This window comes from Stegodyphus dumicola, chromosome 5, assembly GCF_044657685.1.
Source record: "Stegodyphus dumicola isolate Sdum_Otavi_A_Nest chromosome 5, ASM4465768v1".
Lineage (NCBI taxonomy): Eukaryota > Metazoa > Arthropoda > Arachnida > Araneae > Eresidae > Stegodyphus > Stegodyphus dumicola.
Genome location: NC_140772.1, coordinates 116,023,436 through 116,041,888, shown reverse-complemented (window position 1 = coordinate 116,041,888; position 18,453 = coordinate 116,023,436). Strand labels below are relative to the sequence as shown.

The 18,453-nt window shown below is 31.3% G+C and overlaps 1 protein-coding gene across 2 annotated transcripts in view; it reads left to right on the top strand.

The window, feature by feature from the left end:
* Positions 1 to 18,453, top strand: part of IA-2 (tyrosine phosphatase IA-2) — a 991,654-nt gene that overhangs the window by 477,076 nt on the left and 496,125 nt on the right. Inside the window, exons 9-10 of one of the 2 annotated variants that reach the window (XM_085816983.1) lie at positions 8,542 to 8,598; positions 13,177 to 13,387. In XM_085816983.1, coding sequence (XP_085673109.1) covers positions 8,542 to 8,598; positions 13,177 to 13,387 — 268 coding nt within the window. The remainder of the gene's footprint in view (positions 1 to 8,541; positions 8,599 to 13,176; positions 13,388 to 18,453) is intronic. The other variant, XM_085816984.1, reaches the window with a different exon arrangement.

Below are 18,453 nucleotides of genomic sequence, written 5' to 3'. Positions count from 1 at the left end.
ACTGGTTACCGGTGAGTTTCCGTTAAACGTTGCTTCTGGTTTCATCGAAGCGCGCATGGTCTGGACGATGTAACCGAATCCTTCCAGGGCGGCAGCTGGCATTTTGGGATTCTGAGCCGTTTCTGCAGGCAGCACAGGTTCTTCTTGAAACTCGGCCATGGTTATTTTTCTTCGTTGGGCGCCACTATCAGGTTCAATATTCCTTCTAACCTTCTTCGGGAACATACAAGGACCTGACTAGGAACAGAGAGCTTACTAAAGCTATGTTCACTAATTGTAGGAAGTAGACAGGATACAGACGAAGGGTATACAAAACCCTTTATTTTTCTCTATATACAATAACTTCCGTACTTCGGAATACAATGACCCGCCACTCGGGGTCTAACGTAAAAAAGTATAAAAATAAAACTAAACTCTAATTTAACTTTACAATAATACACGTGGAAGATTGGCCTTATAATAACAGGAAGCGTATGTAGCACAGAGACTGTGAACACTACAATACGTTTTAATTTATCAAGAGGATTAAAACCTCTGGCCTGGAAGGCGAACAGCAACTGCGTAACTTCTAAGGTAAGCGGCCTGCGTTGACTTACTGCTTCCTCTCTCTCGCTTGGCAAAAAGGCCACACTTAAATACTTGGCGTTCGCCAGACAAACTTTGCATAAAAACCTTCACGCTTATAATTCTGGCCGGAAGTAGAAAATAAAAAGTGATAGTAAAGATTTAAAATAAAATAAACGTTAGTAAAACTTAAGATCCTTACAAGTTGCATAAATATGTATGTGCATTTTCATAATTATTTTGTTCTTATATTTCATAAACGTATATTAATAAATAAAAATTAAAATTGCAATGAAATATCATTTATTCGATGCATTCTTAATGATAGTATGTTTTGATTTAAACTCTTTCTTGATAAATTTATGATCATGTAAAATAGGTAAGATGATCTATCAGTTGTAAATAAAGCTGTAGAAAAGTGCAATATGTTAAAATAAAATGAAAAATCGATGTTTTTAGCATATTATATTTTACACTGCTTCCGAAAAAATATATCTCACAAAGAAGTGTTAAACTGTTAAGGAGAGAAGAAAAAAGGAAACCCAGGGAGCAATATGTTTGAGAATCACAGCTTCTGATCAATAGATCTGTAATTTTATTGAAGCTTGTTGTGAAAGAAGAAAGTTGGGTAATTACTAGTGTCCTAGATTATCCATTTAGTTTTATTTTTCACTTAACTCTGAGAGTTGCAAATTCTTCCCTTACGTATATTTCCACATTTTATGCTTCCATATAAGTATGTAAAATTTAGTGAGTTGTAAAGGTTATATTAGTTTCTGCTCTTGGCGATTACTCGAGCTGAATTTTCAGATTTTTCTAAATTCTGTGTAGAACAGATATACTAACATTTTCTTTGAATATTCTACTCAGTGTTCCAACTAATGTAGATAAATAATCTTCGAATGCTTTGCCATGGTATACTTCTTATCTGACTTACTTGAAATTTCAGGCTAGTGATATATTCACAGGTGCTCATTATTTTAGGTGTACAATGGAAAACAAGTGGTATCAAAATATAGGTTATTCTCTTTTATTCAGAGCTTCAAAACAGAACTTGTGAAGGGAAAAGTGTTTTGAAGCTTGAAATATTGTTGTTATATACGTTTAGTGCGGCCGATTGCCACCAAAAAGGGAGGTACACAACTAAATGCTACAGCAAGTCCTATGAACAAAATTTAAACGTTCTGAGGCTACTCGATTTTTGAGTTATGCGTGATGCATACGTACAGACCCCACGAAAAAATCTCTTCTGACCCCATTTTAAATCAGTTTTACAATTCGTTTGGAGAAAAATGAGTCTTTCATTCTGTCCTTACGTACATTGTTAAATTGCCAAACAAAAACATTGTTAAATTGCATTCAATAGTGGTCAAAATGGATATTTTCATTGATATATGGTAACCAGAATTTTTGTGATAACAATACTTCCTTTCCTTCGTACAAGGAAGTAAAAATGGCCGCGAAATATGTTTGATGTACACCACCTGATGAAGGTTCTTGAAAGGTAACTGATAGGCTAGAGACAATGGAAAATGGGTCTATTTCTTTACCTAAAAATTCTTTCCAACTGGATTGTTTTTATCCAAACGTAAATATGTTAAGGTTTGATAAAAAAAATTCGTGTTTAGTATAGAGAATAATCGCATAAAGCGAAATATAAAGAAAACGATGGATTATATGGAAAAATATCGATCATCTAATATTTTAACTACAGTGTATTTAGATCTGGGGAGGCAAATGAGTTCATTCTTCTAAGTATATTCTTAGGCACTGCGGAAATGCATTTACGATAAGAAAAGACAAGACCTGGAGGTAAGACACCTGTGCTTGCGAAGTAAGGAAATTGTGTAGTTTTTATAAATAGGAATAATTAAATAATGCACATACAGTAAGACCCCGCTTAAGGCGGGGGATACGTTCCATCGAAGTAGAGCGTAATGCGAAACAGCGCTAAGCGAGGCTATCTTAACATGTAAATAGTGGGGTTAGGGGAAGACGGATAAAAAATGGTTAGGCATTAAATTTAATAATGTTTTTTTTAATAAAAATCAAACATTTATTTCTTACAAAAATAAAAACAATATAAACGCATATACTTTTAAAAACAAATAAAATTCTCAGTCAGATCATTCAGTCTATTCTGGGTTTCCAATTTTCTGCCTTTTTGTTAAGAAGGCATTATGATAGATTGGCTTAATGGCATATTGCGTTCAATTTCGTCGTCAATCCATATAGACAGTCGTTTTTCCATTTCCTCTATAATGTTATTTCTAGAACGGGTAATTCTAGTTGGTGAGCTTGACGTAGTTGCAGTTGCAGAAGATTATTTTTTCTTTATTCTTAAGAATTGTCCTTATTGTTGAAGTTGCCAAAATAAATGCAGCACTAATTTGAGATTGACGTTCACCAGAATCTAATCTTCTAATCACTTGCATTTGAGTTTCCAGTGAAATGTTTTTTCTGGTTGCTTTCTTTTCTTGTTTTTTATTATCACCCATGATAAAAACTAAAGATCATAATATTTGTCACTGTATTAATCGTTATAGTATTATACAAATTTAAACTTACAATAATGTCAACAAATGTTTCAAATGATAAAAATGCGTCCACCAAGCAAGAAACACAACTACACTGTTTCGGATATGTTATTTGGAAACCTAGCGCTGCGCACAATTTCGGAGAATCCCCGGGTTGAAATAAAAGAGCGCTAAACGAAACAACGTTAAGCGGGGTCTTACTGTACGTTAGTTATCCCAAAATACGTAAACTTGCTCTTTTTCTTTTTTATGGCCTCTACCGTTTCCGATATCTATTTGTACCATCTATCTGGAAAAGATAAATCGAATTGGAGTAAATATAACGCTAGAGAAACTGAAAAAGATTATCTCTAAAAGATATATGGTCACTTTACTTAACCTGTTTCGCCAAACTATGTGAATGGCACTACAGGGTTAGGAAATCATCCTAGTCATTGCTAGCAATCTGACGGTTAGGTCGCCTTTCTACATTTTACATTAATCTGTAGTTTCTTGGATATAATTATTTTCATTCACTTGCTTCATTATCTCTAAGATGCCCTTGTTGCAGTAATAGTCAGTCTATTCACAGGATATGTGATGTAGTCGGAAGGAAAGAACTGCTGTCGAAGGTGCTCTGTGAAAAAAAGGAGAGGTGGAATTACAGTTATGAATTATTATCAGATAAGTGAGATAAAGTTCTGAGAAAATTTAAAAAATGATTGCATTTTTCTTTGGATTATCTAATTTGTAAATATATGTAGGTCAAGGGAAGGATAATTATAATACAAAATAACAACGATAAATTCCCCATCATCACTTAGCATAATAAAGATAAGTTTGAACTGCACATATTTATTTTTATGCTGAAAATCGGCATCCAAAGCGGTAAAAGAGAAATAAAAAGAGCATTAAGTCGAAGATTAAGCAAAGAGAAAATGTATATTTGTCCTGGAGGCATCTGGTGAAAAGAAAATTAAGGAAAGAGAGATAGAGGAAGAGAGAGATAAAAAGAGAGAGCAGGGCACTGCTTAAAAGTCCAGTAATTAAAATAATGCATTAAACACGGTAATTATTTTTTGTCTACTGCTGCTTATGAATGCATCTGCCAATTTGAGGGAATTATCAGAGATTTATCTTTTTTTTTCTGCTTCTGTAAAATAAATCATCTCTAACTCGCATAACCCTAAGGGCTTAAAAATCATCTTTCAGTACACAATTTTTCAAATCACTTGTAAGCTTAAAGTAGCCGGCCACTGCCAGTAATGAATATGGATAGAAAATGTGCAAAATATGGTTTTGTTATAATGAATCAATAAAAGTTTCATTAGCGTAGTTAATCTGGAAAGCCATATGTTTATTTATTACTCTCGTTTTATGTAATCGATGTGTATTATAAAAGTAAGTGTACAGTGTGCGTGCCGCTAAAATTCAGAAACGATTCCCGGTACGATCAAGGGAGTAATATGGTGTGGTAGCCCTCTATGCCCCATCTATAAAGAAGGTTCCCGTTTTTACCTGAAGGGTATGCTTTTGAAGATATAAGAGCTGGAAGTTTCGCCCTCTAGAAATTTCTGAAGCAGTCCAGAGCATTCGAGAGCATTACACAACATTTCAGAATATCCCGGAACATTCTGGAATATTCGGGAACATTCCAGAACAATCTCGAATGTTATAGAATGTTCTGGAACATTGTGGACCATTCGAAGTCTTTTTTTATATGGTTGGGGCTGCCGGTGAAGAGAGAATATACAAATCGATAGACACGATGGTGAACGTTGAAGAAGCGAACTTTCCCACAGAATTTTTTAAACTCTTTTTAAGTACTAGGAATGCCATTACAGTGCCTTCGACTTAAAATTGGATCTCCGATTATTTTACTCAGAAATCTCAGCTCACCAAAACTATGGAACAAGGATGGTCATCAAACAACTATCGAATAACATCATCGAAACCCAACTTATTAGTAGAAAGGGCAAAGGACACGTAGTATTTATCCCCAGAATACCACTGATATATACTGAACTGCCCTTCCAATTTAAAAGATTGCAATTTCCAATTAAAGTAGCCTATAGTTTTACAATTAACAAAGCGAAAGACAAACATTAAAACATCGCATTATCAACCTCAAAGACTCCTACTTTTCTCCCGGTCAGATATACGTAGCTTGCTTTTGAATAGTAAATTCGGAACATTTGTACATATATACCCTGTACAGCAAAATAAAAAATGTTGTTTATAAATAATTATTGTAAATAGTTAGAAAACATTTTCAATAAAAAATTTTATCTCTTATATTTTAAAGTTTATCCTTTTATTACAACCGTGTACCTCACAATCTCATATCAACTCCCTGAGCGAAGCCACGTACCTCAGCTAATATATATATATATATAAGTAATTTTTCGTAGAGCTGTTTGATACAAAGTAAAAGAATAAAATCCATAAAACGTTCAATAGTTAACTGCCATGTAGTTAATTAGCATTTTAGTAATTTAGATTTTTTTCCTTTCGTATATATTTTATAACATTAAGAAAAATCTACTTTTATTTATCTTCAGAACGGTGTTGCTATTTTTGCTTTCTTGTACAAAGTAAAAGGAAGTATTGTAATCTCAAAAAAATTCGGGTATCATATATCAACGAAAATATTCATTTTGACCGCTTTTTAATCCATTTGAACAATGTGTTTGCATGACATCTGTATGTTCGGACAGAATAAAGGACTATCTTTTCCCAAAACGGACTGTAAAATGGGTTTACAAGAGATTTTTTTCGTGATGTCTGTACGTACGTATGCGTGTATCTCGCATAGCTCAAAAACATGTAGCCGTAGAATGTTGAAATTTTGCATATAAAGCTGCTATAACACCTAGTTTCGTTGTGATCCGCCACATCAAACGTATATAAATTAAATATATGTATATATGTAATGATTTAGGCTGTGGAAATGAGGAAAAATTTTCTTTGGAGAAGGAGATATAAGCTATTTTGCAGTTAACCAGTGTTAATGGATGATTAGTCGTTACAATTATGCTGCCTTGTAGATGACTGCACTTTTGAACAATTACAAAAAAAATTTCTATGGCACAAATTTATTTTCTGAAGAATGATTTCTTAAAAATACACATCTTCTGCTCTGGGACAATATCATGAATGCAATAAGCACTTTTCAATAGCTATGCAACATGTCACATCTTGAAATAGGCGACTATTATATGTTAGGAGCTAGAAGGACGGAGAACGAATTTATCAGATTTCCTTTTGATAATAGGTATTGTATTTAGTCAGGAAATTATTAGAAAATAAATATAAAACAAAGCTTAGAAATAACTTGCAAAAATACATACATTTTAATAAAAATATTTTAAACAATCTCTCTTATCAACGAAAGACAGATAGCATATCGCTTCAAAGATTTGTGGTGTGACACCTTCTGCATAAGATTTCCAGTGACAATGAATATGAAAAAATACCAGTCATTTTTCTCCATACTGCACATATTGGAAGAGTATTAAGCCTGGACTCGCCCACAAAAAAAGCAGTGCGTTCCCTTCGCTAAATATATCAATATATATATAGCTAAAGATCGGACTGACTGCGGAATGCGGCGAAACATTTTGCAATAAATCCCAGGATGCACAAAATGAACCGAAGAATGTGCTGTATATTCCTTTGTAGAGAAGTAAGTAGGCATGTGGAAATATGGATGCAATACAAGTACTTGTGAAGACCAGGAAAGAGCGAGGATGACATTTTGGCAACGACTATGTACGTTTTCATATCTGGACAAATAAGGAGCTACTAAGATTATAAGGAGACGGAGAGGACAGCAATAAGAGAAAGCTACATTCCATATCAGTTTAAGCACCTTCAGTATGAAAGTTTCTTCTCATATTTGTTCACGTGGACGGGCATTTGTGTAGAGCTACAAAACTTGAAGAAAATACTTAGAAATGTCTGCCTTATGCAGCTTCTACATATTTACCAAAAACTGTAGTTCAGTATGATTATACTGTGCGATCAAAACATGTGTGAATAAATTTTTGCATACCATCATTCCAAACAAAGTAGAAATATTAAAAATACTGAAAAACTATTTTCTCAGAAAGATAAAACAAACCGCTTTAAAACATTTTACAAGCAGGCAGCTCTTTATTTGAACAAATCTTTTGTGAATAAGAACTTTTATGATATGCTAAAAAGTAATAAAAGAAAGATACCAAGAGAACTTCGTACCAGTTCTAACATATTCTGCATCTGCATATCGATAATAATGTAATAAGCATACGTAAATAAATCACGTTTTCATTCAATAAATTCAGTCTTCAACTGTTAAAAAGTCAGAAAAGCTTTATTTACTGCATTATTCTCGTTAAATCAATTAATGGTTTTCAATCATCTTGCATGTGTGCTCATTGCTTTAACTACTGATTTCAGAAATTTAAACCAAAGACACGCTTTTTTTAATGTGGCACATTAGTTTTAATATTTGGTATTCATTTTACTAATCCTTTATATATCAATTTCCGTATATAATAAATCCGTCCTATGAATATTTAAAACACTAAAACCATTAAGCAATAGCGAATCTTATGCATTTGTATTTTATTTACTATGTTTTGGGGAAAATAAATCTTTTATTTTTTCTATTTCTACTTTTTCTCTGTGTTTCAGAATTTCATTTTTAATTTCTTAATTTTCTAATGTGTCATCCTTTTAAATTTTTCATATGTTACATAAGCTCTGATAAGCGATTCCTGTCGTGATGTAAAGCAGAGGCAACAACAAATTTTTGGACACATATTTTGAACTGTAATATAATTTCCTTGAACTTTCACAAAATTTCTGAGTTATATCTTTGTAAAGGTATAAGACAAATTTATGCTAAATCCCTCGCAGGACCACATCATCACTGACTAAGCAGATGTTTGATGTTTTACCTTTACTTTCACTTCAGGTTTCGTCAGATTCTGTCAAAAGACAAATTAGTTAATTTATTTAAATGCAGTTCGAGATAGAGTTGTTAGCTATCGCTGACCGGTCATTATTAGTTCTACCTAAGACAGAAATGCCAAATGGATTGTACCTTCGCTAGCTGTAACTGTTTCGCAAGAGACCTGAGGCAAAGCTTGTAAAGACATTAGGTTTTTTTGAGGCAGGACACGTGGAAAATGTGTAATGTTTCTCACCGAGACTCGAACCCTGGACCTCTCGAATACGCTTCCAGTTACACCACGAAGTATACTCCCCTTTTAAAAGAACGACTGGAGATTAGGGGACCCAATCGCTTTCCAAAGAAAAAGTTTCGGAACATTTCATTATACTTTGGCATTTAATGTTACTTATTAACTGGTAAAGAATTAATTTATTAAAACTCTTATTTCTTTCCCGACAACTTTAATTTTATGCCATTTTTATAACTCAGAAAACTGAAATTTGGTTTCCTTTGCATTTTCAGTAGGAGCTGAAAGATTTGTAATAGCAGGGAATTTCCCACAAAGTAATAATAAGGAAGGTAAGTTAGTTTCCTTCAGTCTTTATCTTACTTTCGATCGTGCAGAACGCAAAAATCGATTTACATTTTTTTCTGCTTCAGTGAAAATTAATAATCTAAAATGTCCTTAAAGCTTTTAAACTGCAAAATAACTTTAAATAATTCATTCTCGACGCATAATAAATATGAATACAGAAATAAGTGCACAAATAAATAAAATGTACACATAGAAAACAAAAAATGGAGTTTGGTGTGTAAGATTTTAGATTTAACACTAAGAATGAGATATGTTTACTCTACTATGGTATTTCACATTTAAGATATTTGCAGAAAACTTAATTACAATACAAGACATTATAGTTGTATTTCATTAAAAATGAATTCAAAGCTACCTTTTAAATTCTCGTATGTTTGAATACACATGAATTACAATAAATGTGAAATGACGGCGAACGAGTTCTTTTTTAACATACGTCATCATATCTCTCTTTCACTTTCAACAAGCAGTCGAGTTCATATGTACAAAACGTATGTCCTGCAAATGTTAAGCTAATATTGTGGATTTTAACTGAGACTGAGGTTGTAAAAACTGAGGTTCATATAGAAAATTTATACATTTAGCAGTTTGTTAAGCATATAAATATAAGTTCTCTTATTTTGAAAATTTGCATTGTCAACGAAATAGAGATAGAAATAGATTAGAAATAGAATAGATATAAATATGATCTTATATTTTCGATATCAGAATGAGTTAATTATTTAGTAACTGCAAAATTAATTCATACGGTTAAAACTACTATGTATTATAAACCATTTTTCTTTGTAAATATAAAAATCTATCAATATATGGAAATCCCCTTGCATCCAAAGAAATACTGACTTTTTTCTGTTTAATTTACCTATTTCATAAAAGGAAAAAGAGCATTTTCGGAGAAAAAATATATCAGTAAAATAGGAATCTTGCTTTTGCAACTTGGAAGGATATATATTTTCATTCTATTTTTGCGTGAATTTATAAGTGCACAAGTAATAGCACTTATAAATTCACGCAAAAGTAGAATGCAAAAATTGTGCTGTGCTTTTATTTATACTTACGTACTACGTTTTTAGGATGCTGTATTGTGCAAAAATATTGAGAAATGATTAAAGGTTAACCTTTCTGTACAAGAATCGTTAAATACGATGTAGACAAGGGATTATGTGCTGAATATACAAATTATCTGTTTATTAACAAAAAAGATCGAAAAAGTGAAAACTGGAGGAATTCCATAATTAGTTTTAGTTAGATACCTTTAAGCGCTGGCATTATTAATTACCATTATTAATTGGCAGTATTAATGATTTGTGCTAATTATATCAATTGTATGAATTTAACTCGAATGAAGCTGCAGATGACTATTTTTCAGTAGATAGTGACATCATACATAGTTTATTTAAAATGCTATAAGCATTTTCAATAAACGCTTTTGTGGTGGAAAAGTTATTAAAAAAGAAATGAAACTGCCTTAGATGTAAAATTCTGATATGCGGAGGTAATAATTAATATCCTTAGAAAATTTTTAAATATTATAATTTAAGTTGAAAGTGTTTTTAGGGTATGAACTTCGATAGAAACCGAAATGTATCCTTCAAACTGCATAGAGATTTTATGTAAAACTAACGTGAATCTCTACATTTACTTTTTGTCTTAAATTTTTCGAAAAGGCTAGTTCAAAATTGAATATTGTATCGCTTGAAATTTCATATTGGCCCGCTTCAATTCCATATAAACTACTCCTTATTTTCAGTAACTGATATATTGTTTTAAAATGATTGACTTTTCCATTGATGAGCAAAGGACTTTGTGGCAGCTGAAAAATAGTTTTCACAGAGCGGTCACAACTCTATTCGCACGAATTGAAATACATTCACTCTATTTCTAATTCTGTAGCTAAATGGTACCTTAAAACAGCATTTAAATAATTAAAGAAAGGCTTTAAAAAATCCTTTTTTTTTTTTCAAACGGGTAAATACTTATATACGAATTCGTTAAACTATGAAATGCGATATTTAAGAGTTTATTTCTTGAAACTCCTGGACCAGAGGGCCTTCTTCCTGCCATGAAAGCAAGTTAATTTTAGGTTGCTCAAATTAAGGAAACATACTCAGGCTAGAGGGTCCTCTTCCTAGCGTGAGTAGCTTGAGTTTAGGCTCCTCAAACTATCACAAAATATTTTTAAAGTTTGAAATGATGGGAGATAAAAATTTTAAGAAAGTATTCTGTATATTCCTTTCCTCCCTTCATGCTACATATTCCTGTAGCAAAATCATGATTTTTTTATCAGAAACAAATTTATGCATTTGCAGTCGTTTTATTATTCAAAATTGGAACTTGTTCATTAGAATAGGACACCAGTGTCAGGTTCTTTGTTACATCATTCGTGGTTCTTGTTTATCGAGCAAATACTAAAATATTTTTCATTGGCAGCAACATATTTCATCATTTGCTTAAAATATCGGTGTTTGATCGACCGTTTTCTAATTAATCCTCAAATATAACTATTATTATTACGTAATTATTGTTCTTAAAGGCAAAGCGATGCATGAATGGTTAGCAGGGTTGAAGGTTGAATTGCCGCTTCTCAAAAGTTTTGAGCTTCCGGTAATTCTAATATAATATATAGCAGGCATAGTGAGTTGCATAGAGTTATTTAACTACATTAATGGAATATGGTGTTTCCTTTGATAATTTAAAGAACAAATTCGTCAGAATTTTAAATTAATTTAAAATTTTAAATTCATTTAATGCCACGATTGTAAACAGTTTAATGTTTTGAACTTATAGTAATATATATTATGTTTACGAATTTATTTGCAAAACGAAGAGAAGAAAAAATAAAAATGTCTTTTAAAATTTTTTGGCATATTATTTTCCATTGTTCTTTCAAAAACTGCGTGAATAATTTCTTTTATAAAATAAAATAATAAATAGTATAATAATATAAAGGAAAGAACTGCGTTTCTTCTCGCAGTCCTAAATAAATTCACCTGAAAAACACACTAAATGAGGGAACGATATGTATACAATTATAAATAATGTATACAATTATGTATAAAATTATATATGTATAATATGTATACAATTATGAACGAGTATACAATTATAAATAATTTAATTTTCTGAGCATAAATAATAGTAAAAATAAAGAAAGCGAAAAAGAGTTGCTTCTACCATCTACTGCGCTCGTGCATAGTAAACGATCTGTCACGCCCTTAAGCAATCAATTAACACGGTCTTTGTAACGCAAGGAATTCAAATTTTATCTTTTTTTTCAGAATTTTTATTTAATTTGCCTGATCATTTCTCTGAAGTTTGGGATTTGCACTCACAGATGAATTGATTTTAAGGTCTTCTATGTTTGCGGGATGTGAAGGTAAAACTCATCCGAAAGTAGAGGGGTTCGACAGCTGCTTAGTACTGTAAAGCATAATTTAATATGTACTTAGAATAAATTCATTGTTTGAGAGCCAGTTCATCGCTTAAGTGAAATCCACTGAGCTCATTTTCATTGAGACATTTCTAAACACTTTTCACCGTATAAGGTGTATATTATTTTTACTAATGGGGATTTTAATTTGTTAGCTTTTCCTGTCACTCCTTGTTTCCCTCGTATTTCCTCGCCAGGATATAAATGAGTTAAGGTGAACGAGTGTGTAAGTAGCGAATAGGTTAGTCAGAGCGTGTTTTCGTTATTTGAGTACCAGCGTTGTTATTTCTACTAGCAGTTTGAATTCTGAGTCTCTGCTTTACATTTTTGCCTCCGAAGTTTAATACCACGCCGCTGTATGTTTCTGAGTTAACCTGCTAGGGTAAATTAATTTGCTTAGTGTTGAACTACTTACTAGCTTACCTTTAAATTTAATTTGTTACCATGATCTTTCAATTCCTCACCACAAGTGGATTGTGCAATTGTAAGCACGTGAGACCGTGCCGTTTGTAAATAATTAGAATGTAATAAAAGGGTCTTTTAGACCCTTACCTTGTAGTATTCATCTCCTAGTCTTAACGAGAAGTCGTTAAACAGACTTTCAAATAGGTCTAGTTGCAGTTTATGCTAGCAAAGGAGACTAGATCTTACAACTTGAGATAAAATCATGTATTTTCTGGAATGAAACTCATTTTGTTGTAATGATAGAACATAAGAATATAACACTTCATAATTTTTAGTAAGTTCAAAGAATAAATTATTTATACAAACAAATTTAAACAAAGTTATTTTTAAAATAAATTTATTTTCGCAATATATATGGAATCAATGTATATTTCAAAGAAGAAAAGTGCTGATTTGTTTTATTCCGGAAATTTTCTTTATGATATGTCAAAGATCAGATCAATATTAGTAATATTCTTTAAATTCTAGTTGTATCACGATATATTAAAACTACAAAGTTTCCGCAATTTCTTTCCGATTATTTTGTGAATGAACATATTTTCGCTAAACTCGGGACAACCGAGGTGTAAATGCTTTCTTTTTTAACTTATATTTCAAAATGCATGCATTCAAAATATCTTGCATAATAATTATGTAAGAGTCCATTTGACTTTTTCTTACCTTTCAGAAACAAAAGAAAGAAGTCAAGACTCACAGAAGCTTCCCCTACAGCGCTTGACGCAGAACCAACCAGAATTGCTAGAAGGAATTGACAATTTAAATTCGAAATCGCTGAAAGATGAAGATAGAACAGCAAATGCTGCACAGACTGGAGAAGGCCATATTGGGCATTTTGACTCCGTTGATGCAACACATACGTATTTAATTATCGAAGAAAAGTAAGTCGAATGAATAATTCTGTGTCTAGTTTGAAATGAATTTCTTCTGTCATAAAGTGTAAACACATCGTTTCACAGAACTCACAGAATATGGGAGCCTAAAAATATATATTTACAAATATGTAAGTTGTTTCGAGAATGTTTGAAAGTAATTCTAAATCCGTATAGCTCACTGACTTAAAATGTTCGAATACTTCTGGTTCTTAATTCTTTTGCATGCAGTCTCCTTATTATTTAGAAGCAAACAGCTATTTTTGAATTAATTACAAACAACTATTGTCTAATTATTTTATAATACGAGTTTCGTATGTTTAATCATGCATAACTGAATTCTTTAAAGCAACTAGTTCTATGAACAATATGGGCAAAATGTGGAACATCATTGGGTATAAGACTATGGGAAAGCAATAGAGGTAGTATGACAAAAGACTGATTGCATTTATTATTTTCATGAAATTTAATATTTACAATAATACGCAAAACTGTTTAATCTTCTTTAACAATTTTCATTCAAAACATAATCGGAAAGCTATCCATAATTGTGCCGCAACAATTTGTTCTTGGGTGGAAAAGAAAACTTTCGTATAGAAAATACACATTTTGTCTGGATTAATTTTCTGAAAATTATTTCTTAATACTTAAAGAAGTCTTTTTACATAACGAATGAAAGAGCTACGTATTAATAAAGCGGTAATGAATAAAAATAGACACTGAGTTCCAATAAGAAAAATTACTAGAATTAGTTATTTTTGGTGGGAGAAATTTTCGTATGAACCACAATTACGCACTTACTTTATATTCATATTTCGACGAAATATTTTTATTTCTTAAAATAAAGGAACAGATTTTTATAAATGAATTAAGTATTTAAAAATTTTAAATTTAATCTTGTAGGTAAAAATTTAGTCATTATGCTAGAGTAAAATTTAGCATGAATATTATCTTAACATGTAGAATTAAAAAAAAAAAAAAAAAAAAAAAAAAAAAAAAACATTTACAATTTTCCCATAGTACAAATTTTATTACGTAATGCTGAATTAAGTGATATTCTGAACTGAGTTTTCATTTTTACGACTGGCAATAAAGAGAATTGAGAGAGTAAAAAATGTTACCAAATTAGAGATCAAGAAGAAAATTATTTATTGCTTATAGCCTTGGAATGAATGATGAAATATCGAATACTGAATGTTTTTACTCTAGCTTTGTAAAACGTACACTTTACTTCCCTTCCTTGTATAATTTTCAAGAAAGCTACCTTTTAATTTTCGTGAGCATCTGCTTTCTTAAATAGATGTTTCAGAAACTAATTAAAACGATGAAGTTTTAAAGTGTGCTTTTAAAAAATTATTAATTCGACTGTAACTTCGAAGTTTAAAGAGATTTTAGAGGCCTCCGTGCTTCCTATTTTAAAGTTCTTGACAAAATATTACTGGAAGAAAAAAACCTAGAAACAGTTTCGTTTGACGAAGCTTAAGATAACAATCCCAGTTTACAAAATCTTATTAAATTGCCTTAGCGTCTTCATCTGGGAGATTAAAGTAGTTTTTATTCTTCTCCGCGTGGAAGCCATCGATAATTTTATTGCTGCTGTTTTTAAAATTCTAATACCAGCGAATTTAATTTTAATGAAATTTAAGATATACATAGATATGTCAAGCAATTCATTAATTCTTTTCAGGATACAAGCAGTAGATAGAAAAAGATGGAAAGCATAAATTATTTTCTGGATTAGGTAAAAACCTATGTTGCAAAAGTTGCTTGCGTATTTTCAGTTGCTGCAATTTAATGTGTAATGAGCTGAATAAGTTTAAGAGGAGTGATCATTATTATTTTACTTATTATTAGCCGAATGGGTTATTAGTCTGGAAACAGAATTTTGCGGCTTATCTCTTTAAATTTTTGAATCACGTTTCAGATTTTTGCCACGAAATAATTTAAAGAAATTAAATAATGAAGAATGTATGTATGTTTGTATGTATGTTTCTCGCACTGTGAAAAAACGACGGTACCTAGGGCCATCAAACTTTGAATAACGTATTCCTTCCCCCGAACATGTGGACCTGGAAACCCGAATTTTAAATTTTGAATTTTATATTTCATAGTTCTAAAAACTTTAATTCATTTTTAAGAAACTTAAGGCGAGCAATCGCAACACTGTGTGGATTTAAACATTGTTATATCCAGCGCGCGAGACTCTCTATCGGAAATTCTAAAGATACACTTTTTTAAAAAATATTTTGTGATTTTGCTATTGAACTGAATTTTATGCAGTCTAAGTACGAAGAACATAATATTTGATTAATAAAATTCACACACAAAACGTTAGTAAGAAAAAGGGAAAAAAATGTTTTTTACAGCCATCTTAGTAAAAGTACTGAATATTGATATGATGAAGTGGTAAAAAGACTGGGGGAGGAACTTAACTCTGGCATCGTGATTCCTAAATGTATTCAGCTATGCTGTTGTAGTTAGAGAATTATGTTAGAAGAAAATTACGCTCATCTTTGAAGACAAAAAGAAATAGGTTAGCAGGGGTGAGTGCAACCGCAGACTGATAGACTGCAATCTCAGCGAGAATGTAGAAAAACCTCAACAGACCCTTTTAGGCGACCCTTTAAAATCTGAGCCCTTTTTAGATTTTTTTCCACTAACACTGCATGTCGAGATGCCGAAAAATGAAAAGATCATACATTTCAAGCTTTATAAATGCATCATTAAAAATTCTTTAGTTCCAGTTTTTGACCTCTTCCGAAAGTTTTATTTAAATATTGCACTTGCACAGAGATCTAAAAAAATATAACAAACACACTGCATATTCTGCTATTACAGAAATGGTAACTTACAGCTCGTGCCATGTGATCTAGTTGTTTATATTAGATAGGGACACCTGAAGTTATTTCCACCTTTTTTTCCTCCCAGAATCATTTCTGACGACAGAGCATATTTAACAAAATCTTTAATAAATAGATAATTTCCAGTAGATATACATTAATAAAGAGGATACTTGTATAATAAACGTATGCCTTTTATCAAACCAACAACGAATGGAACTAAATGAAGCTTCAGTTCTTAGAACCCTTAGAACTCCTATATTTTAAAATCTTGTGTTCCTCTAAGTTTTAAAAAATACAAAAAGACATGTATGTATTCTAAACATTGTTTATCTGAATGAAGAAAAAATCATTAATGAAACGCGTGATAAAAATTTTTAAAAAAATAATTGCACAGACGTATTGCATGGAGATATAGGCACTAATAAATTTAGATAAAGTGGAATAACAGATTTACTTCAGCTACTTGAAGTGAAAAATTTTTCTGTATTAAAAATCTATTATTAGGCAAATTATGATATAAGCAGAAACAAAATCTGACCACTACATGAATTCATTGTACAGATATTGCGTCTGATTGCAACCGAAAAAGGAGGTGCAAGCTGCATGTTATAGCAGTCCTATATATAAAATTTCAACGTTCAGAGGCTACTCGTTTTTGAGTTATGCGAGATTCATATGTTATATATGTATGTGTGTTGTATGTGTGTTTAATTTTTTTCCGTGAAGCACCAAAAAATCTCTTCTGAGTCCATTTTAAATCCTTTTTGCAACCCATTTTGGAAAAAGAGGGCTTTATCCTGCCCTTACGTACAGGTGTCATGCAAAAACATCATTAAATTGTATTAAAAATGGATATATTCGTTGAAATATGATACCCGAAAATTTTCGCTATTACAATACCTCCTTTACTTCGTACAAGGAAGAAAAAACCAGAGAAAGGAAAAGAAAATAAGAAAATCAGAAATATTTTTTCCTTTGATCACTTTTAGAAATGTTCTCTTAAGAAATATATCAAACTTTCTGTTAAATTTAAACAGAAAACGTGCTCTGTAAAAGTCCCATAAAAAAGAGTAATTATTGAAAATTTATCAAAGACTAATAATGTTTACAATTCATGTTTGCTACTAAATGTAATGTAAAATAGTAACATGTAGCCCAATTTTTTAAATACATTTATTGGATATTGTATCATAAGCTATTTTGTAATCCGTCATTTCCTGTTCTTAGAAAATATAATTATTTATAAAAGCGCATTTCCTCAAATAGATGGCATGTGAAAAGTTAAACAAATATTAGTATTCAAAAACTTCGTAGAATATTTATTAAATTAATAACTCGAAAGTAAGCTTTTCGAATATTAACAGACACACGGGAAATGACTTTCGGAAATTTTAGGTTATACTAGTTGGGTTCAGGAGGAGTTTTAAATGAGACGGGAAATGCGGAGTGTCAAATGATCGCAAATGGTGCAAAATTCAAAATTATTCAATGAATTTGAAGCTGTAACTGAATAAGAGAGGAAAACGCTGACTGCCGACCATTAACAGTCGTGTACACGTAATGGGAGACTTCCTCTCTCCGCAACTATCATATTATTCATTATATCTTTAATGCTAGAAATCTGATTCAGAACTTATATGACTGTTTAATGCATTCGCTTCGCCTTACAAGTCAATTGCGCTTACGTTACATGCAGAAACTTATTTTGGACATTCGCTTTAAGTTTATTTTCGCTCTATTCGTGGTTAAACTGTGTAAAAAACCTAATTACTGCAATTTTGAGCATATTAAGAAAGCGTAGTTGTTATTTCGGTAAAGATAAAGTAATCTGAAGTAATGAAAATTTTAACTTGCCGTATTTTCAATGGACATTTCTTTTCAATAAATAACAATATTTAACAAATGTACACATCGACAATGATAAGTAGAAAATGACTGTTTTCTTCTTCAGTTTGCTAAAAAATAGAATAATAATTAGCAGTTTTGTGTTTTAATTACATTTTATGTTCAGTTGTTAACTGTTTTTACCTAATAAATAAATATATTTAAATATATTTATTAGCCCAAAGGGCTAATAGTCTGGAAAGGGTATTTTGCGTCGAATCACTAAAAGGTCTGAATCACTTTTCAAATTGTTGCAGCCAAATATTATCGCCCACTGTTGTATTTAAGGAAATTAAATAATGAAAAATCTGCATGAATGTATGCATGTTTCTTGCATTGTGAAAAAAA